The sequence below is a fragment of the Ictidomys tridecemlineatus genome, chromosome 8 (genome assembly GCF_052094955.1).
Source record: "Ictidomys tridecemlineatus isolate mIctTri1 chromosome 8, mIctTri1.hap1, whole genome shotgun sequence".
Classification (NCBI taxonomy): domain Eukaryota; kingdom Metazoa; phylum Chordata; class Mammalia; order Rodentia; family Sciuridae; genus Ictidomys; species Ictidomys tridecemlineatus.
In genome coordinates, this window is record NC_135484.1 from 71,953,213 (window position 1) to 71,975,762 (window position 22,550).

Genomic DNA, 22,550 nt, shown 5'->3' on the forward strand with positions numbered 1-22,550 from the left:
TTAAAGGGTATATAAATTTTGGCCTTTTAAGTTGGGAGATAGCCATCCAAATGCTAGCATCCATGTTTCATTTCTCTGGAATTCTTCCCTGACTATCAATATTCATGGAGCAGAGAAGTTAACAGTAGATGAACTTTCACTTTACCTTCTAGTTTAAAGATCTAGACTGATGCTTCCAGCCTTTAGTGTTTGTGTATAATAAACATAATCTCTTGCTTTTTACCAAGTGTGCAGGAAAGAACCTAGAGATGTAGTGCTCCTGAAATAGATTTTCACCAGACTTCTATTTTCAATGTCATACGTCACTCTGACAGCCCCTCTCAGTTATTTGATCCTTATATTACTTGATTGGATGTGCAGTACTGCAGTGTGCATAAATTGCTTGCATTGGCATCCTTTTAAAAAATATTTTTTAGTTGTGTATATACTCAGTGCCTTTATTTGTTTTTATGTGGTGCTAATATTGAACCCAGTGCCTCACAGTTATGAGGCAAGTGCACTACCACTGAGCTACAACTTCAGCCTATGTATGCACTGGCATCCTTTTAAAAGTTTATTTCCAAGCACTTAGTATTCAGTATCCTTCCTGGCCTTAAACTCTATTCCATCTACTTTCTAGCTTTCAAAAATATATTAACATTTTTTCCCCTGCTATTGTCAGGTCTCCTTCTTTCTTTTTCCTTTTCTGTAGATATCTTTTAATTTGTTATCTAATTTTAGTGAGATTTCAAGTCAAAGTGGATATAAATGCTTAATCTATCACACTTACCAGAAAATCCTCCAAAGTTTCTCACACTGTAGTTGTCCTTCAGTAATTCAACTAAATCAAGAAAGGGACTGTTTTAAGTAATCATCCTAGCATTGTGAGTCTGTCTAAAGTGGAAAAGTCCTGATGAAGGGCAGGCAAAGATTGATTTTAACTCATTCTCCATTCCTTGGCACCACAGAAATATTCCACAGGCAAATGAATGGTGAAGGATGAAGAGGATTCCTTGTGCATATATTTGTAAAAAAAAAATTCCTTCACCAAAATGTGTATGGTGCTGATTACTTAAAACTTAACAACAAGTTAACTCTTCTATGTTACATTAATAATAATGAATGAATTAAGTAAAAGGTAGAAGATGTTAATATTGTTTTGAAAATGTTCTGAATCCTGGAAAAATATTGAAGATAATGATAAAGACACTATATTAAAGTGACAATTCTGTTCAGAGTTAACCCCCCAAAATGAGCTTAGAAGCAAATGTGTGTTTACCTTTTGATTTTATATTCTATTTTTAGAGATGTACCTAGAATGGCACATAGTTTACTCACTACTTTTAGAAGAAAAAAGGGAAGGGGTAGCCCATCACTGACTTATTAAAAAAATAAAGCTTAGAATATTTCTATGTGTTTGTATAGAAATGTACCATTATCTGATTTTGATTAAAACACAGAGCAGCCATTAATAATCATCACGAAAGCTCCGATTCAAACAAAATGAATGAAATTGCATTGACAGAAGTATAGAATATCATAGCTGAAAAAAGTACCTTCAGGATTTTCTAGTCTACTGGTTTCCAATCTCTAGAATAATCTCTAGAATTCTAGGTTTCTGTGAACTGCCTCATGGGTACCACATGAAGGCATAGGTATTTTGCTCATATCTCAGTGGCTTAGATTTTACTTGATATTACTTTTATGTTTTGTAATTCTTGATAAAATTATATTTTGAAAAGGGCTTTGCCTGATAAGTAAATGATGTTAAAGCAGTATGTTTTTTGAGAAGTTGCCATTGAAAAATCAAGATAATTTCTCAAATTTGGTTTTCACTGATTCTCTAGTGTTAGTTTGTAATATTGTCCGTTCTTTCTTGAAATACTATTTTCTATGACTTCTGTGGCATCACATGGTCCTGATTCTTTTCTAGTTTTTTGCCTTTTCTGTCTCAATTCAAGCACTTCATTCTTTTCTAGTCATTCAAGTTTTTGAGTTTTTTGAAGCTTGGGGCCCTGGGCCCTGGGACCTTCATTCTTTCTCATGTTCTACTCTTCCTCTAGGAATCTTATTCACACCCATAATGTCTGATTGCCTACCTTGATATTGCTACAAGAAACACCAGAAACTTAATATATCTTAAAGCTGAACTCTTTTCTACTCCCAAAACTATCAAGTAAACAAACAAACAAACAAACTAACTAATTGTATAGCCTGGTTCTTTTCTACCTTAGTTACCTATATCAGAAATACATTTGTCATCTTTGTCACTTTCTCCTTTCCCCATCTCAAGTCTTGGTGTCTCTTAAAAGCATCCCTTTTATCATCATTGCCACTGTTAAAACACTAATTCAATTTGTCTTCCTTCATTGTCTCTTGCCTAGAAAATTGCAATGGTATTCTAACCCATCTTGCAACACCTACTCCTGTATCCTTCAAGTCTTCATTCTATATCCAGAGTGATCTTTCTTAAACTATAGTATTTTCTGTTTATTTTCAGGTTGGGGACCAAAATTAAATTTAAAGTCAAGTTTCTTTTTTTCCTTTCCCCCCCTTCCCCCCCCCTCCTCCTCCTCCTCCTCCTCCTCTTCCCTTCCTCCTCCCTCCTCCCTCCTGCTCCTCCTCCTCCTCCTCCTCCTCCTCCTCCTCCTCCTCCTCCAAAAACTAACACCATCACGAGCAGCTTCATGATCTAATGTTTTCCCAAAAGACTTTGTCTTCTAATACCATCACATTGGGGTTGGATTTCTACTATATGAATTTTGGGGGCAAAAAAACATTCATTCTGCCACATAGTGTTTTTTAAGAAATTTGAAATGTAAGTTGGTATTTTCTTTAAAAGAAAATAATTAGCTTCTTATTTCCAGTACAAACTGTATTCTTTTGGTTCAGGTCTTCATCAAACTGAAATGATTATTTTTTAAAAAGAGCCACTTTTAAATTGAATTTTCTGTCTCATTTCCAGTATATATCATAAATCAAGTAGGTTTTTTTAGACTCCTTTATTTATATGGTTTTCAGTTCTGTAATTTCATTGCCATTTTGAATTGCTTATTTTTTGTGGTTTGTTTCTTTAAAATGAATGACATTTAAATGTCTGTTATAGGTAGTAGATATTATACTTGATAGCTATTAGGTGATTTAATTTATAAAGTTGATAACAACATTAAATCTTATTTGCCAGCTTTTACAAGGAGATTTTAATGGTGATTTATGTAGCATATTAGCCTTTTACTTTTGATAATAACTGATTAATATTTAGCCTTTTAAGGATCATGTTTGATTTTACTTTTATCATCTGGGGACACTTATGTTTCCAGACAAGAATTTTTATGCTATTTATAATCCATCACTTATTGTTATATTGTGTGCATGTACAAATATGCAACGAAAAAATCCCACCATTATGTACAGCTATAATGCAGCAATAAAAATGTGGGAAAGTAATCTACTACTATGAAATGTGAATAATTATATATGGTGGATTGCATAATTGAGATAAGGATAGAAATATTTTAAGTATTTTTGCTTTATTTTTAGAAAAGTTACTTTTTAAAAAGATGTACCAGTAAAACATAAAATTGTTTCTAGGTTGAGTTTAGAGTATTTATTCTCAAGCAGTGGTGATATAATTGTTTTTTAATGTTTTCATCACTATTTTGATTTTTCTCTAAGATGGGTCAGATTGTTCTTATATCTCAGGCATTAATCAGTTTGCATGTAAATTTAGAGTCAGCTTTGGTTTTAATATTTCATTCTTGTGAAATATTAATATTTTTATGAAATCTCTACTACTGTCATGTATATTGACTGTTATGGATAGATTGTAAAATGAAAATTGGAATTAGTCTAATGCCTTGTCTTGAAGTACATGACGAATTAGAGTGGCTTTCTCTGTAGCAGGGATGGTGTTACCATGGTGAGAGCTTCTGTTTCCATGACATTTGCTTGCATATTTTGATAGGTCTTCAATTGAAGAAGGGCTCTCTTTCCTGGCAGACTGGGAAAGTGTCATCCTATCTTTCCCCAAAATGTGTTATTTTTTATTGAAAAGTATAATAATTTCCAAGGAATTGTAATAGTGAAGTGCCAAAAAGGAAAATATGTTTTGTTTATTTAAAATCTTTTTTCTTATTCAACTTTTAGAGCACAGCAATATTTCCTTAGCCCGCTTTGTGTAGGATGAAGAATATCATTTTCTAGTTTTCTTAATAAATAAAATATGTTTTCCAGTATATTTTGACAAAGAGCTACAGATGATAAATTTCTAATCGTTCTCCGCTGGGTAAAGGTATATCATTTTACTGTAAAATTAAAAGGAATTGCTAATGATGATAGATTGATGGAAGAGAAAGGGAAAACTAATTGAAATAAGAATTTAACACAAATGAAAGAATCATTAAATTCTTCAAAGTTAAAAATTGAATACAAAATCAGTTTTTATAAAATGATACCTATTAAACAATGAATTTGGGATAGTTCTTTTTGCTGATAACATTTAATGTTGAAACATTAGTGATAGTTTCAAAAATTTGTGTTTATAGTGGTATATTTTAAATCTTTTATTAGTTACTACATGATCCAGAAATTGTAACATGTATTAAAATTACAGAAGTTTTCCTCTCATACTTCCTCCCTTCCAGTTAGTTTTTTTTTAATCTATCCTTCCATGGTTTCTTTATGCATTTATAAGCATTCATTCTTGTTCCTTTTCTACTTTCCAAAGAGGGCAGCATATTATTTTGTACTTTATTTTTCAAAAAATTTTCCATGTATATTTTATTAGTTCTCTAATGTTAACATCTGGGGGCACAAAAGAATCATAGCAAAAAATGGAACTTATTGACATCTCCTATTCCTCATCTTGTAACTGTTCCAAATTTTAGAAGGAAATATTTAAAAGGATACATTTTGCCAATTAAAAGTGAGAAAATGGATTTTTCCTTTATTGTTAAAGTTCAGAACTTTAGTGGCTCTTTCTATTGGTAGACCATTTTGTTTTGTAAAAGCTGATACTGAAATAGTCTGTAAATGTATTTATTTACCTAAATTGTTCTTTCTGCCTTAGACTGTTTTCTTTTTTTCTGTGTTGCTCCCATTCTTTTTGAATATTCTGTTAGGTATGCTTCCTTGGGGAAGCCTGGTCTGACAGGTGAACATGACTCTTCCCAAGGCAGTTGCCACCATTATTGTTTTTTAGTTATGTTTAAAACTTCTATTTCCTTCACTAGACTGTAAGTATTATGAAGGCAGTGACTTTGTCATTTACAGTAATACCTAAAAAAATAGGTTCTCAGGAATGAATATTTAGTACTGTGTTTTACATTAAGCATTCTGTATGTCTTTGTTCCTCCATTTTGCTATACTTTCTCTTGTATATGTTTACCCTCATCTTTTTTGCCTTTATAATTCTCAGCTTAAAATATATTTCCTCTGGGAGGCTTCTATTGATTTTTCTGATTATATTTCTCATGCTGTCATAGCATGCTGAATGAACTTCATATTTTGTTAGGTTCTTCACAATTGATTGTAACTGTTTAATTTGTCTGAAAATTTGCCTTGTCTTTATCTGTCTGGTCTCTAGCACAGAAGTTGACATAGACCTAGTAGTTGATTGGTAGATATTTTGGGGCAGGGGGAATGGATGCTTACTTCAGGCCAGGGGATGATTTTACTTTTGACAGCATTTTTGGTTATCATTACTGTGGGGGTGATAGTTGTTGCTACTGGGCATCCCATAAAGGCCAAGGATGCTGTTAAAGCCTAGAGTGCACAGAATAGTCCTTACAATGAAGATTTACCTGGCCTGATGTCAGTGTATTACTGTTGAAGAACCCTGCCGTAGACTTGGATTTAGTTCTCACACTATCTTCATATTATCTTAGACTTAGGATCATAAATTTTTAGAGCTTTTGAATTTACTGCAACAGAGGATACCATAACATTTTTTCTTTTAAATTCTTTATTTTGTGCATTTTTGACTGTACAAATTGTATATATTTAAGGTATATGATTTGATATTTTCATTTCACAAAGATGAAATAATTACCACATACTAGCTAATTAACATATCATAGATACTATTTTTGGACTCTTTGGCCAACTTTATCTCTTCACTTACCTTCAGCTCCTGGGAACCACCACCCTACTCTCTACTTTCATGAGTTTGACTATTTTAGATTCCACATGTGAGAGCATGTAATATTTCTCATTCTTTGTTTTCTGTGCTGATCATAATGTTCTCTAGCTCTATCTATGTTGCTGCAAGTGGTAGGGGTTCCTTTGTTTTAAAGACCGAATAATATTTGATTAAACATATACTGTGTTTTCTATATCCATTCATACATCAAAAGCCATTTTCATTTCTTGGCTATTATGAGCAATCCTGTTATAAACATGGGAATGCGGATCTCTTAGCAATTCTTTTTTTATTACCTTTTGATAGGCTCAGAGGTGGGATTGCTGGATCATATGGTGGCTTTATCTTTTAATTTTTTTTTCAGGAATCTCCATACTATTTCCATAGTGGAATTACCAATTTACATTCCCACTGACAACGTACAAAGGTTACTTTTTCTCCATATCCCTCCACCATACTTGTTATCTCTTACCTTTTTGGTATTATCTGTCTTAATAGGTGTGGTGTGAATTCCCATTGAGATTTTAATTTGCATCACAACAATGATTAAAGATATGAGCCTTTTCATATTCTTGTTGGTCATCTGAATTTCTTCTTTTGAGAAGTATCCATTAGGTTCTTATGCTATGTTTTAATTAATTTATATTTTTAGTATTGTATGAATTTTTTATATATTTTGGATATTAACCCCTTATTGGATATATATTTTGCAAATATTTTTCCCGTTTTGTAAGTTGCCTCTTATTTTATTATTATTTTTTTCTGTGCAGGAGCTTTTTAGTTTGATGTAATCCCACTTGTTTATTTTTACATTTGTCATATGTGCATTTAGTATCATCTCCAGAAAATTATTGCCAAGGCCACTGTCAAGATTTTTTCCTGTTTTCTTCTATGATTTTTCCAGTTTAAACTTTTAATTTTAAGTCTTTAATTCATTTTGAGTTTATTTGTATGTTATGGTATGAACTCTTGCATCTTTGCATTGGCTCCATTTATTTAATTAAGTTATTTTGTTTCTTTGTTTTGGAGTGGTGTGGTGGTACTGGTGATTGAATGCAGGGGAGATTTACCACTGAGATATATCACCAGTCCTTTTGTTTCTTTTTTCTTTCCTTTTCTTTTTCTTTCTTTCTTTCTTTTTTTTTTTTTTTTTTAATTTTGAGGCAGAGTCTTGCTAAAATGCTGACGCTGGCCTTGAACTTGTGATTCTCCTACTTCAGGCTCTGGAGTTGCTGGGATTATGGTGCATGCTGTAGCACCCGGCCCATTGGCTCAGTTGAATGTGGTAGTTAATATATATTTTGGGAGCTGCAGTGGAATAACTGGGTTTGAATATCTTTCTGTCCTGCCTGGTCACTTTATCCAACTTCCTTATTACCTCAGATTTGTGATCTGTGAATATAAATGTTTATATTTATATATTTTATTCCTAAAATAAATAGCATTCAGCACTAAAAACTGGTGGAAAATAAATAATAAATAGTAGCCATTAGAAATTATTGCTATCAGATATGTCTATGTTAGGAGCATGGGATAATATATAAGAATGGGATAAAACTGGAGAGGACTAATAAGGCTAGATAAGGGGAGGTTTTGGTTGTTGGGTTAAGAGGCTTATATGTATGTTACGAGGCAGTAAGCCATCTAACCAGATGTAGTCAGAATCAATTATATTTGAATAGGGCCTGTTGATAGTCTGGGTACCTGTTAGGTTATCATAGTAGCCTGGATGAAAGAAGAATGGAGATAATTGATGGAATCTGAATGATACAGATTGTATCAAGATCATTCAGAAGTTTAGATCCTGCTTGGTTGGGATATTTATATTAATCAGAAATGAAAATTAGAATGGAGAGGACCTACTTTTTGTTTAAGAATATAAAATGATTCAGTCATAGAGTTGAAACTTCAGGCTGCCACCAAGACATTAATGAAGGAGGCCTGTGATCAACATACTTTTATGTTTGAAAATGAGAATCTAGATTTCCTTGGTGGAAAAATTAGGACTAGAAATGAAGATTTGGTAGTAATTTTCATTTTGGGTATATTTGTAGTCTTGCAAGAGTGTATTACATATAGTGAGTACCAGTAAAATAGATGTGTGAAGGCAGAGAATAGATGTGTGAAAAATGTGTAATTATTAAAAATTGATTCCATTGTTTTGCTGTCTCTAGTAGCATTACCTTCTAGAATTTCTTTAGTTTTATTTAAAATGAAACTCTAGAATAATAAGTAATAATACTAATATAGTCAGGACAGGGATCTCTCTTTGCTCTAAGTGCAAGCCTCATGAAGAAGGTATTGTATCTTCAAGATTCAAAGTAGAACCTGTAATGTATATTCTGATGTCATAACTGCTCACATTTTGCCAGTTGAAAATTATTGAATAATTCCAATAGCTCCAGGGCACTTTAGATACTTCTAGTCTCGAAGTTTCGTTTCAGGCAAGCAAAGTGCTATTACTATTTTTACAAATGAGATGGATGAAGCCCACACTTTGAACTTGCTTAAAATTATTAAGTTGATAGAAGCACAGAAGGACTAAACATCTCGCTGTGTTAGTTGTTTATTACCATTAGGGTTTCTCAACCCTGACACAACTGATATTTTGAGCTGGATAATTTGTTGTGACTAGTTGTCCTGTGCTTTGTAGGTTATTTAGCAGCATCCTCAGCCTCTACCACTAGATGGCAGTAGCACCTCCTTCCCTTTCTAGCATTCAGCCCAAAATGACAGGCTATTGCTAGATATCCTGATGGGGCAAGATTGCCCCTTATTGCAAGCCACTGCTTTACACAAGGAATATAACACTTGTGCTTCCAGTTAGTTTTCCGTCTCCTTTAGTTTTAAAAAGTTCCCTTTGCCATATGGCCATCTACTTGAAAGCCAGGGTTAGCTCATATTTGCCACTTTGTTAACATTACTTTGTTGCCCGATATTTACATTCACTGCCTTTTTTTAAGATGGTAATATGATATCTTAGGTCACATTGAAAATTGCATTCAGACACAAAGCTACTCCTGGTTGTTTTCAATAGCTCACCTGATAAAATTAAATTTATTTGTATAGAACTAAGTATTGCATTTATCAGTTAAATATAGTTTTGATAATAATTTAATCTAAATCCATGTTGGCAAATTTAGTGAAATTAAAATGCATTACTAATTAAACATTAGAATATGTAGTTTGAAGGGATATTTTGTGTTGTTCTTGTTTATTGTTCTTATTTATAGTTTGGCAAGATTCTATGTTTCAAAGTGATAGATCATAAATATTTGTTTTCAAGGCTTAAATCTGCATTATATAATGTCTTTTCCCCTATTTGTGGATCATAAATATGATTCTTTTGATAGTGATTGATATATTATTTCATAAATATTGCTTATTTAACTTATTTCATCATTTCAAATATTCTATTTAAAAATAAATTTAAATATACCAGAGGCAGATATTTTATAACAAGTCTTATAATTCTCCAAATCTGCCTCCCATATTTTCCTCCCTTTTTCCCTGCCTCCCTCCCTTCCTTCCTTTCTTCCTTCCATACTGGTGATTGAACTAGGGCCTTGCACATGCTAGGTGAATGCTCTACCACTGAGCTACATCCCCAGACTCTTATTATTTTATTCTTTATAATGTACTGATTAAGCTTTTCACTCATTTTATAGGCACAAGTTGATATGACTTCTGCTAAAGTAGAATTCATATTCTAATAGGTATTTCAGTACATTTTACTCATAGAATCTGTGTTATTGTTGAATCTACATTTAATAATTGGAAACTATAGTACTTAAGATACCATATTCTAATTTTTTAAATCATACATTTCATTTATTTACACAAAATTGCTCTGAAATTTCATTAGAGAAAGTTGAGTCTTGATTTCTAAAGGGGAGAATATGAATGATATTTGATATTTATTATACAAATAAAATTATGTATTAAATACTCTTAGAATTTTCTGTTAGGTACTTGACTTAGCAATTTTCTATTGCCTTAACAAAATAGCTGAGAACAGGTAGTTTATATGTAATAGCAGTTTATTTGACTTATAGTTCTAAAAGTCCATGAGCATAGTGCCAACACCTGGTGAAGGCTTTCTTGTTGCATTATAACATGACAGAGGACATTGCATGGTGAAACAGAGTGAGTGTGTACATTTATTTAAAGTCACTAATGCCATTATATGAGCCCCACCCTGATGACTTCATCTAATCTTTTTTTTTTTTTTTGGTACCAGGGATTGAACTCTGGGGCACTCGACCACTGAGCCGCATCCCCAGCCCTATTTTGTATTCTATTTAGAGACAGGGTCTCACTGAGTTGTTTAGTGCCTGGCTTTCGCTGAGGCTGGCTTTGAATTAGTGATCCTCCTGCCTCACTCAGCCTCCTGTTCCTCTGGAATTACAGGCATACACCACTGTGCCTGGCTCATCTAATCTTAATTTTTACCTCTTAAAGGCCCACTTTTAAATAGCTATGAATTTGAAGATGAGGTTTCACCTGAACTTTGGGTTGGAGGGACACATTCAAGGGATAATATTGCCTGTTATGAGATAATTTTAAACCGTACAATCATTAAACTTTACTAAATTCAATAACTTGGATTGCATCTATTTTCTAAGTGATCCTATACTCATAGTCACTTATATAAATAAATAAGGAAAAGAAGTACATGATGTATGTATAAAATTCCTGTCACAGAGGCTATGAATGGCTAGGAAAGGGATGGACATAACCTTTTTCAAAGTACAAAGGCTCATTATTTCTTTTTCAGCCCATTTTACTTTGCTGATACTTCTTTCTCCCTTACTCTTTTTGAACCCTTATTACCATATTGAGCTACTTTACTAAAAGGTCTGTAATATGTCTTATTAGGAATATGGTTAAATTTTTATCAGATTCTTTTTATTAATGGATTGACAGGAAAAATTTTCAGATTTCACATTTTAAGCAATTTATATTTAAAGAAAGTTTAGAGATATTTATTTGTGATCATCTAGAATTATATGTGTTACCTAATGAGTCTGTTATGGCAAATACATGGACAAAAATTTCTGTTGAAAAATTATATATCTTATTTTATATTCATTCATGTTTAAACATAAGACCCAGGGGAACATAATACATATTCTTAAATATGCTACATATAAAAGGTGTAGCAAAACTGAAGTTATATTCAGGTGTCATGTGGACTTCTCTTTGAAATTGGTGATCCTATGAGTAGGTTTTTTGCAGTTTTTCTCAAATTTATAAAAATTGGTTAGATTTTAGAAAAGCAATTTGATTTTCACATTTAAAAATAATATTAAAGAGGACACTCATTAGCAGCCTTTTCTTCCTGTCTTTTTCTTAATATGTCCCTAATTCCATAATGTCCTTGCTGAATTGACATATTTGCTTTTCCTTTAGTAGATCCTACATTTTTCTACGTTTTTTAAAGATTTACTTTATGTTTTTCCATACTACCCAGAACTATATACAAATTTACATTATCCTAATAAAAATACTAATAGCATTTTTCATAGAACTAGAAAAAACAGTTCTGTAATTTATCTGGAACTACAAAAGACCCTGTATTGCCAAGGCAGTTTTGAGAAGAATAAAATTGGAGGCATCACACTTCCTGATTTCATGTAATTTTATCAATCTCTGTTAATCAGAATAGTGTGGTCCTGATGTGAAAGCAAACACATAGACCACTGGACCAGAATAGAGAGTCCAAAATAAACCTAAGTGTCTCTGGTCAACTGAGTTTTTCTTGGGATTGAACTTGGGCCTTTTAAAAGTGTGTCATGTTCTACCACTGAGCTACACTTTCATCCCCCAGTCAACTTAATTTTTGAAGAGGACACCAGGAATACACTGGACAAAAAGTAATTTCTCAATAAATGGCATTGGGAAAACTGAATATCCACATACAAAAGAATGATATTGGACTCTTATACCATATTGAAAATCAACAAAAATTAAATTAAAGACCAAAATATTAAGACCTGGAACTGTAAAGCTAGTAGCAAACATAGAGGAAAAGCTTTTTGGCTTTTTCATCTTAGCAATGGTTTTTGAATACCAAATGACCAAGTTCGAGTAACAAAAAGAAAAATAGACTAGTAGGCTTACCTCAAACTAAAAAGCTTCAACAGAGCAAAGGAAACAATCAACATAATGAAAAGGCTGCCTATCATTGAGAGAAAATATTTTCAAACTATATATCTGATTAGGGGTTAGTATCAACTGTACACTATAAGGACCTCAACTCATTAGCAAACAACCAACTAAACAAACAAAAATCCTCCAAATTATCAAAAAGTACTTGAATAGAAGACGAGAGATAACAAGTGTTGATGAAGATAGGGAGAAAAGGGAGCCCTTGCACTTGCACACTGTTGTTGAATGTGAATTGTTATAGTCGTGATGGGAAGCAGTGTGAACATTTTGTGAGCAATTAGTAGTAGAGCTACTGTATGACCCAGAAATCCCACTTCTAGGTATGTACCAAAGAAAATGATATAAGCACCTTTATAAAGATATATGTGCTCCCAGGGTTCACTGTAGCATTATGTATAATATCCAAGATATAGAAATACATCAAGGTCCTTTAGTGGATGAATAGATAAATTGTGGCATATATATAAGATGGAAATTATTCAAGTTTAAAAAAAGGACACCTGCCATTTGTGACAATTTGGATGGAACCTGAGACCATTTTGCTATGTGAAATAAGCCCAGCATATAAAACAAAAGACTGCATGATCTCAATTCTGTGTGAAATCTTAATCCATTGCAGGGAAATGGATGGCATTAGAGAAGATTATGCTAAGTGAAGTCAGCCAATCCCCCCAAAAACAAATGCTGAATGTTTTCTCTGATATAAGGGAGGTGACTCAAAGTCGGATAGGGAGGGAGAGCATGGGTGGAAAATTACCTCGAGACAGGGAATAGGGGTGGGAGGGAAAAGGAGGGAGAATGGGATTAGCAAGGATAGTGGAAGAAGACAGTCATCATTATACAAAATTTATGTATGAAGATGTAAATTTGGTGTCAACATACCTTATATACAGAGATTTGATAAATTGTATAAAAGTGTATTAAGAATTGTAATGGGGGCTGGGGTTGTGGCTCAGTGGTAGTGCACTTGCCTGGCATGTGTGAGGCACTGGGTTCGATTCTCAGCACCACATACAATAAAGGTTCATCAACACTTAAAAAAAAAGAATTGTAATACAGAAAAAAGTGTGAATCTAATGCACTCCTACTGTGTTGTATGTAAGAAATAAGAAAAGTCAGTTTCATAGAAATAGTGTAGAACAGTGATTATCATGGGCCAGGAATGAGGGACTAGTCAAAGGGCACAAAGTTGCAATTATATAAGATGAATAAGCCTGAAGATCTATGTATAGCTGTACAATTTGTAGTTAATAATATTGTGTTGTGTACTGGAAATTTGCTGAGAGAATAGATTTTACATACTTTTTTATGCACACATATGTGCTAACTATGTGAGGAAATGTATATGTTAATTTGATTGTAATAGTTTCACTATGTATACAAAAATACCATGTATTACAATAATTAGTATTTACAATAAAATCCATTCAAGTAAGTTTTGATTTAGTTGAATAAATGCATTCCAATTAGGTTAACCACAAACTGAATATAAATATATTATTACTATAATTTATTCATGTTTACATTTTATGTATATATGAAGTCAATAATAAGAGCACAATAAATATTCACATAAATGGCTTTGTTGTGAAACTATCTCCACTCTGTTTTCAAAACTCTTAATCACAATAAACAGGAATTATGTAATCATTAAGCATCGACTTCTCTTATTTTTTACCTCTATCCCAGGGAGCCTCTAATCCACTTTCTGTTACTATGATTTTGTCTACTTTAGATTTTTCATATAAGTGAAATAATACAATATTATTTTGTGTTTGACTTATTTCGAGCATATTGCTCTTGAAGTTCGTCCATTTTGTAGCATGTGTCAGAATTTCATTCTGTTTCGTGGCTGAATAATAATAGTTCATTGTATGTATATGCTCCCTTTTTAAATTCATTCTTCTGTTGGTAGAAACTTTATGGTTATTTTTACCTTTTGACTTTTGAGAATGATGCTGCAGTGAACATTGAGTTCATATAAGTACCTATTTGAGAAACTTTTCAGTTTGTTGGAGTGTGCAGGTAGGAGTAGAACTCCAGTGTCATATGGTACTGCAGTGTCAGAGGGTAATTCTCTATCTTGTATTTTTGAATTGACAAGCTGATATCCATAGTGACTGCATCATTTTGCATTTCTTCCAACAGTGTACACAGATTGCAATTTCTCTATAGCCTCATCATTATTTGTTAATTTCTGTGTTTTTTATTTTAGCCACCGTTATAGATATGTGAAATGTCATTTTATTTTGGTTTTGTCTTGCTTTTCCTTAATGACTAACTATAGTGTATGTTTTTTTTTTTTCATTTGTGTATATCTGTTGAGAAGTGTTTATTCAAGTCCTTTGACATTTTAGATTGGGTTATTGGTCTTATTGTTGTTGAACTGTGGAAGTTCTTTATATATTCTGGACATTAAACCCTTTTCAGATATATAATTTGCAAACATTTTCTTCCATCATGTGGGCTCTCTTTTCACTATCTTGGTAGTGTCCTGTGATGCACAAAAGTTTTATTTATTTATTTGTTTATTTTTTACTGGTGATTGAACTCAGGATTTCATGCATGCTGGGCAAGCTACATTCCCAGACTTTTGAAAAATTTTTACTGAGATGGGTATTGTGAAGTTGCCCAGGCTGGACTCCAACTTTAAATTTTCCTATCTTAATCTTCTGAGTAGCTAGGATTTACAGTTGTGCACCACTGTGCTGGACTTTAAAAGTTTTAAATTTTGAAGAAGTCCATTTTATCTGTTTTTTTTTTTTTCTTTAGTTGTCCATGCTTTTGAAACCCAGTCTAAATCCATTCCAAAATCCAAGGTCAAGAAGATTTACTCCTGGGCTGGGGATGTGGCTGAAGCGATAACGTGCTCGCCTGGCATGCGTGTGGCCTGGGTTCGATCCTCAGCTCCACATACAAATAAAGATGTTGTGTCTGCCGAAAACTAAAAAATAAATATTAAAAAAAATTCTCTCTCTCTCTCTCTCTCTCTCTCTCTCTCTCTCTTTCCCTCCTTCCCTCCCTCCTCTCTTCTCTCTCTTCTCTCTTTAAAAAAAAGAAGATTTACTCCTGTATTTTCCTCATATGTGTGGAAAGACTTATGTATGCTATTATATTTAGGTTTTGGATTCATTTTTAGTTAATTTTTGTATATACTGTGGAGTCTGTCTTTAATGTTTTACAAGTGGAAATCCCACTGCCCAGCACTCTCTGGAAGAGAATATTCTTCCCTCATTGAATGGACTTGGTGCCCTTGTAAAACATCATTTGCCTATGGATATATAGGTTTATTTCTGTACCCTAATTCTATTTCATTGTTTTTTGTGTCTATCCTTTTGCTAGTATTGTATTGCTTTGATTACTGTAGCTTTTGAGTAAGTTTTGGAAGTAGAAAGTGAGAATATTTTTGTTCTTTTTAAAAGATCAGGGCTGGGGATGTGGCTCAAGCGGTAACACGCTCGGCTGGCATGCGCGGGGGCACTGGGTTCCATCCTCAGCACCACATAAAATAAAAAGATGTGTCCACTGAAAACTGAAAAATAAATATTAAAAAAATTCTCTCTCTCTCTCTCTCTCTCTCTCTCTCTCTCTCTCTCTCTCTCTCTCTCTCTCAAAATAAATAAATAAATAAAAGATCATTTCAGCTCTTCAGGATACCTTGGAATTCTATGTGATTTTGAAGTTTGGTATTTTCATTCCTATGAAAAATGTTGGAATTTTGATAGGAAATGCATTGACTCTGATATAAATGGTCCCTAAGTAGTACTGACATCATAGCAATATTAAGTCTTTTTATCTATGAATATGTGGTCTCTTTCCATTTTTATTCCTTATGTAACTTCTCTTATCAATGTTTAGTTTTTGCTATATGGATCATTCACTTTCTAGGTTAAATATATCCCTGTATATTTTGTTCTTTTAGAAGCTATTGTCAATTTTCTTTTTGGATTTTTATTGCTGGTATATAGATACTAAGTCAAGTTTTTGCATGGATAATATCACCAAAAATATTCTTTGAGATGTGTTTTAGTAAAAACTGTACAAGACCTGTATACTGAAAACTATAGAACATTACCGAGGTTCACTTAAGGAGACTTAAATAAGTACAGAGACTTTTAGTACTTATTAATCATAAGATGCAGTGTGAAGTTATCTTTTTTCCCCTTAATCTATTGATTTAGTACAATCCTGATTAAATTCCCAGTAAGGTTATTTTTCATAGAAATTGACAAGCTGATTTTAAAATTCATGTGAAAATAAAATGTCACATTAGCTAAAAGTGTTTTGAAAAAGAAAAAAAGTTTTGAGGATTTGTACAACTTGTTTTCGAAATTTATAAGTTGAGATTGTGTTATTAGCAGAAAGAAAGGCATATATGTCAATGCCACAGATTAGTGAGGATAAAAATATACTTATATTTCTAACAACTGATGTTTGACCAAGGTGCCAAGACAATTCAATGAGGAAAAGGCAATCTTTGTAACAAATTGTGCTAGATTAATTTAATATTCATCTGCTGAACAGTGAACTAAGCCTTTACATCACACCATATAAATAAGTAAACTAGAAATGAATCATCTACCTAAAAATAAGAGCTAAAACTATGAAAGTTCTCTACGAAGACACAGTAGGGAAAATTCTAGTGACTTTAGATTAGAAATGGATTCCTTAAACAGGACACAAAAACTTGCAGATTATGTAATTTTAAAATGGATAATATTTAGGGGGGTTGGGGTTGTGGCTCAGCGGTAGAGCGCTCGCCTAGCACATGTGAGGCGCTGGCTTCGATCCTCAGCACCACATTAAAAAAATAAATAAATAAAATAAAGATAAAAAAGATATTTTTAAAAACAATGGCTAATTTTGACCTCATTAAAATAAAAAAAAAACTTTGCTCTTCAAAAGAAATTGTTAAGAAAATGAAAAGGCTGTCCAAAGACTGGTAGAAAATATTTGTAATACATATGTGAAAAATATATAAACAACTCTTCTTACAAGTCAATGACGAAACAAACAGCTCAGTAAAAATAGGAATAAAAGATCTGAACACTAAGTAAATGAAAAATCTTCAACATTTTTTAATTGTTAGAGAAACGCAAATTATGAAAATGGTTAAAATTGAAAAGACTGACAATGCCTAGTCTTAGGGTAGATGTTGAACAGGCTGACCAACATACATAGCTGGTTGGAATGGAAAACATTACAGCCTTGCTGGAAAATAGTGTGATGATTTTTTTACAAAGTAAAACATGCATTTACTACGTGATACTATCATTCCATTCTTCTAGGTATTGATCTAGGAGTTATGAAAACGTGTATATATGTTGACTAGCATTATTCATGATAGACAAAAACTGTGAGCAATCCAGATATCCATCAAACTGTAAATGCATAAGCAATTGGTGTTATATGTATAGAAAGGAATCTTACTCAGCAATAAAAAGGAACAAACTCCTAATACATAACCAGCATAACTGTATCTCAAAAACCTTATGTTGTTGCTATGCATTTCTGAGGAGCCACACAACTATAGTGATAGACAGCAGGTCATCGTTATGAAAAATTAAGGAGAGAATTGACTGCAAATGTCGGGATGCAACTTTTGGGTCACTGAAATGTTCCAGGTTATGATTTTGGTGATAGTTATATGGCTGTATCTCTTTGTTAAAATTAATTGCCTAATTTTGCTCATTGTAATTTATCCCTCAGTAAATATGAATAAAGAAAAATAAGTTTTTTAAAAAATTGTCAAACTTTCTTTAAGCCATAGAAAGATTAGATTGAAAAACTGGTTTTATTTTTCTCGGCTTTCATAAGGAAGGGTCTGTATCTTTGGTAGGAAAAGAAGAAGGGCCATCAGAAAGGAGGGATATATTTATTCTCATTTGTTGGTAGAAGATAAAAAAATCATGTTCAGAAAAGAAGTAATTTTGCTTATTAATAAAAGTAATGTTATTAATTAATATTAATTAATGTTATTTATTAATTAATTCAATTTAATAAATTGAATTTTGAATTTTTAGCTTGTTACTAATTATTATCATCATTTTAATTCACTTTAGAAATATAAGCCTGGTCGATGCGATGATATTTTGAAATGGAAACCCCCGAGTCTGAATTCTGTAGATTTTCGCTTAAAGATAACAAGAATGGGAGGAGAAGGGTAAGTATTCCCCTTACCAATACTTTCTGCCAACCTGTCATTTTTGCATGAAATAATAATCTAAGGCTTCTTTATTTCTAGGGTATTTTGCAATATGTTTAAAAAGAATGTGAAATATTTTCTATTTCACGTGTACATCTATCTTATTTTTAAAGATAATTCATTCCTTTGACCTACAGTGACTAACATTTTGTAGCAACCTTTAAATTTTGCTTTTAGCCTTAAAAATCCTTTTTAATTTTAAATGGCTACCAGCGATATTAAAAATAAACTTAATCCTACCAATAAATGTAAAGTGATCATAGGGATTATGATAAGATTTATTGAAATAAGTATTTTTTTACTTTGAAAAGATATTACTTCAAATGGTTTACTAGTTCAAATAGTTTACATATAAGTAATTTACATATACTTGCATATGCACAGCAAACATTTATTCATACTTTAATTAGGGTAAAGTTTTCATGTTGACATTAAGAGTTTTTATGATGTTAGGAGTTAATTTTTTCATTTATTAGAAAGCCTCCTTTGTGGTTGCTGTTTTAGAATAAAAGATGCTTCAGCATGAATATGTTCATTGCATTTTCAAATTGTCTATTTTACTTTGTTCTAAAATTTTTAAGACATTTAAGTAAATACAACAAAATGAAAAATGCTTAATCGTAAGGAGAGATCATAAAAAAGTGAATGATAACAGTAGCAAAGAGATTACAATTTACCAATGTATGCTATGAAATTCATTTTACCTATCAAATGTAAAACAGGTATGCCTTTTGTAGATAGTGAAAGAAAGGATATACTTTTTAAAATAAGAGATAACAAGTATAAGAGAGGATGTGGAGAACAAGGAACTCCTAACTTCTGGGCACTATTAGTGGGAGTGTGAATTGCATAGTAACTATGGAAAATGGTATGGAGATCTCCCAAATAAAATAAAATAACCATATCATCCAGCAATCTCATATGAATATATCCATAGGAAACACCATCAATAATTTGGAGAGAGATCCGTACACCCATGTTTATTTCAGCATTATTTATCATAGCTGAAATGTGGAACAAAGGAAAGACAAATGAATAAAAAATTATATTCAGTATTAAAAGAAAGAAAATCCTATCATTTGCAATAATATGTATGACCCTGGAGGAAAATATGCTAAATGAAATAAACACAGATAGATGGATACTGCATGATCTTATTTGTATGTGGAATCTAAAAAGTCAAACTTGAAGTAGAAAGAAGAATGGTCTTTGACAGGGGCTGGGTATTGTGAAAATCAGGATATGCTGATCAAAGGGCTTAATGTTTCAGTTATGTGGAATGAATAATTTGAGTTCTAATGTATACCATGGTAACTATAGTTAATATTGCTGCACTGTATACTTGAAATTTACTTAGAAGGTAGAGCTTAAGTGTTCTCAACACACACACACACAAAACTGTGTGAGGTGATAGGTATGATAATTAGCCTTTTTGTGGTCACCATTTCTCATTTCACAATGTATTGAATATTAAAAAATCACACTGTGCACTATAAATAATATTTATTTGTCATGTATATCAGTAAAGGTGGAAGAAGGTTAAAAAAAAAGGAATATGTTATCTGTTATAGGAATTGAGACTCCATAAAATTAGTCTCTTAAGAGAGCAAAAATTCTCAAAGAAAGGATACTATGCATTGTATTGAATTCTAAGTAACGAAAGGGCTTTAACTAGTCATATGGATACTAGTTTTCCAAAAATAGGATATTTAATATTTTACATCTTTACATCCTAATTGTTCAGAACTTAATTATCGATTGAGACTTAATGGCCAAAATAAAATAAAATAAAATAAAAAATTGGTAGAGAATAATTTTCTGGGGCCCCTAGATAGGTATTTTGCACTCATGGTCTGATTTTAACATAGGAATAGATAAGTTTCAACTATTGATGGGAATGGGTAGATAACACATTAATACCCACATGTATGAATGATTTTAGGGGCAGTTTCTCTGATTTAAATGTTGGGTAAATATTGATTTGTAGTAAACTCAATCTCTTATTACCTGTTTTTGTGCCTCAGGTTCTTCATCATTAAATAGAAATCAGCCTCTTAAGAGTTTTCTGAGAATTAAATATGTAAAATATCTAGAATAGAACCTGGCACATGATAAAACATTTCAGTGTTTGCTATTATTTTTGTTTTAATTGAAATAGGTTTAAAAGTCCATATTTCTTTCTTGTCACTCCTGCAGTTTTATCTGTTACTGGTGTACCACATAAGTTCAGCTTCCTATGTGAACGGTTTCCTATTTGATGCCAATCTTTGTTAATTTTTCCCTTTTGAAATGCATGTATTTTTGACTCATGAATTTAAAATGGTTAAAAACAGACCAGTGTCTCTGAAAAAGACAGTAACAAGTGGTGATGAGAATGTGGAGAAATATTGATATTAAGATTGTAATTGCTACACTTTGGCCTGCAGTTTGGTAGTTCCTCAGAATGCTAGAGACCCAATTAATTCAACTTTCAGGGTTTATATACCCAAGAGAAATGATAATCCATGATTCTTCTTAGCAACATTATTTATAATAGTCAGAAGATGTAAACAACTCATATATCTGCCAACTGACAAATGGATTAATGTGTAGACAAAATAGCTCTTCTATCTATCACACTAGTGTAGATCTTCTTAAGCAAAGGGGCTCTGGATTTATACCACCTGCATTTCAATTCCAAATCTGCCACTCTTAATCAAGTTAACGTAGTCTCTCTATTGCTTATGTTTCTAGAACTCTATAATATGGATAATTGTAGAGCCTACCTCCTGTTGGAGTTTAATAAAATAATGCATGTAAAACATTTAAGATTTTTGCATGTTTCACAATGAATATTAAATATGTATTTGTCATTATTAATTTAAAAAAGGTCACTGTCTCTTTATATTATCCTTTGGCAGAAAACAGAAGAGCCATATACTATGGCTGTGAGATATAATGTTGGTCATGCCAGGCAAAAGCAGATATCTTCTGATAGTCCTTCAGATTGGTATAGAAATAAAAGTATTTGTCATTTTGTGGTTGTATATAATCAAAGAGGCTTTGTTTATTTGCTTCATTAAAGATAGCACATCTGGAATAGCAGCTGCAGTTGGTATAACAACCGGATTAAATTTATGATAATTCATAATTATTCTAAGTCTTTGAGGGTGGCACTTATCTCTTTCCTTCCCTTGGGGATGTGTTACTGCTTTTGGATTGTTCTTTTGGTGGAGAGGGCAAGTTGTAGGGACTTTCATTTGGCCTTTTCTAGAATAATGACTCTTACTCAATGGGTCAGAGAGCCACAGTGAAAATTCTTTCAGTTGCCAAGTATTTCTTCCCAGTATATCCATCAACAGAAAAATAACCAAGATTGTATTTATGAAGATCCTTGTCCACTTAGATTTGTTCTTGGAATTTATTTAAACTACTTTTAACTGATACATAAGAACAAAAATTATACTTATTTATGGGTGCCATGTGATGTTATGGTATGGCTTTACATTGTGTAATGTTTAAATCAGGTCAAACTTCTATCTCTTTAAACATTTATTATTTCTCTATAGTGAAACCATTTGTTTTTGAAAAAAACAAGGACAAAAAACATAGCACACCAGAATTTCTTCCTTCCATATAATTGTAATTTAGTTCTCTTTGATCAATCTCTTTGTTCTTTCTTCATCTCCACTTTCCCAGCTTCTGGTAATGAGTCTTCTCTTCTCAACTTGTATGAGATAACTTTTTTATATTCTGTGTATGAGTGAGATCTCATAATACTTGTTTTTTTCTGCCTGGCTTATTTCACTTAACATAATGATTCCAGTTCTATCATGTTTTTTGCAAATGACAAAATTTTATTTTTTCAGCCAGAAACACAATTATCATCCAAATAGTCTAGTTCTCTATTTAATTGATGGATCATGAGGGCATTGTGTGTTTCTGACTAATTGTTTAAAGTGAGTGTCCTGTAATTTTCCAAGTGGTCTGGGCATTTTTTGTTTTTCCAGTGCATAGTCACCCTAGCAAATGCTGACAGTCCTTTGGAAGATAGTTGGAAGATTTATAGTTAAGTGT

General features: G+C 32.3%; 1 protein-coding gene across 2 annotated transcripts in view; it reads left to right on the forward strand.

Moving 5' to 3' along the window:
• Positions 1–22,550, forward strand: part of Rngtt (RNA guanylyltransferase and 5'-phosphatase) — a 217,301-nt gene that overhangs the window by 105,943 nt on the left and 88,808 nt on the right. For both annotated transcript variants that reach the window (XR_013425011.1, XM_005324717.5), the window contains exon 13: positions 18,352–18,452. Coding sequence is in view for 1 of the 2 variants with exons in the window: in XM_005324717.5 (XP_005324774.2) it covers positions 18,352–18,452 (101 nt within the window). In the remaining variant the exon portion in view is untranslated. The remainder of the gene's footprint in view (positions 1–18,351; positions 18,453–22,550) is intronic.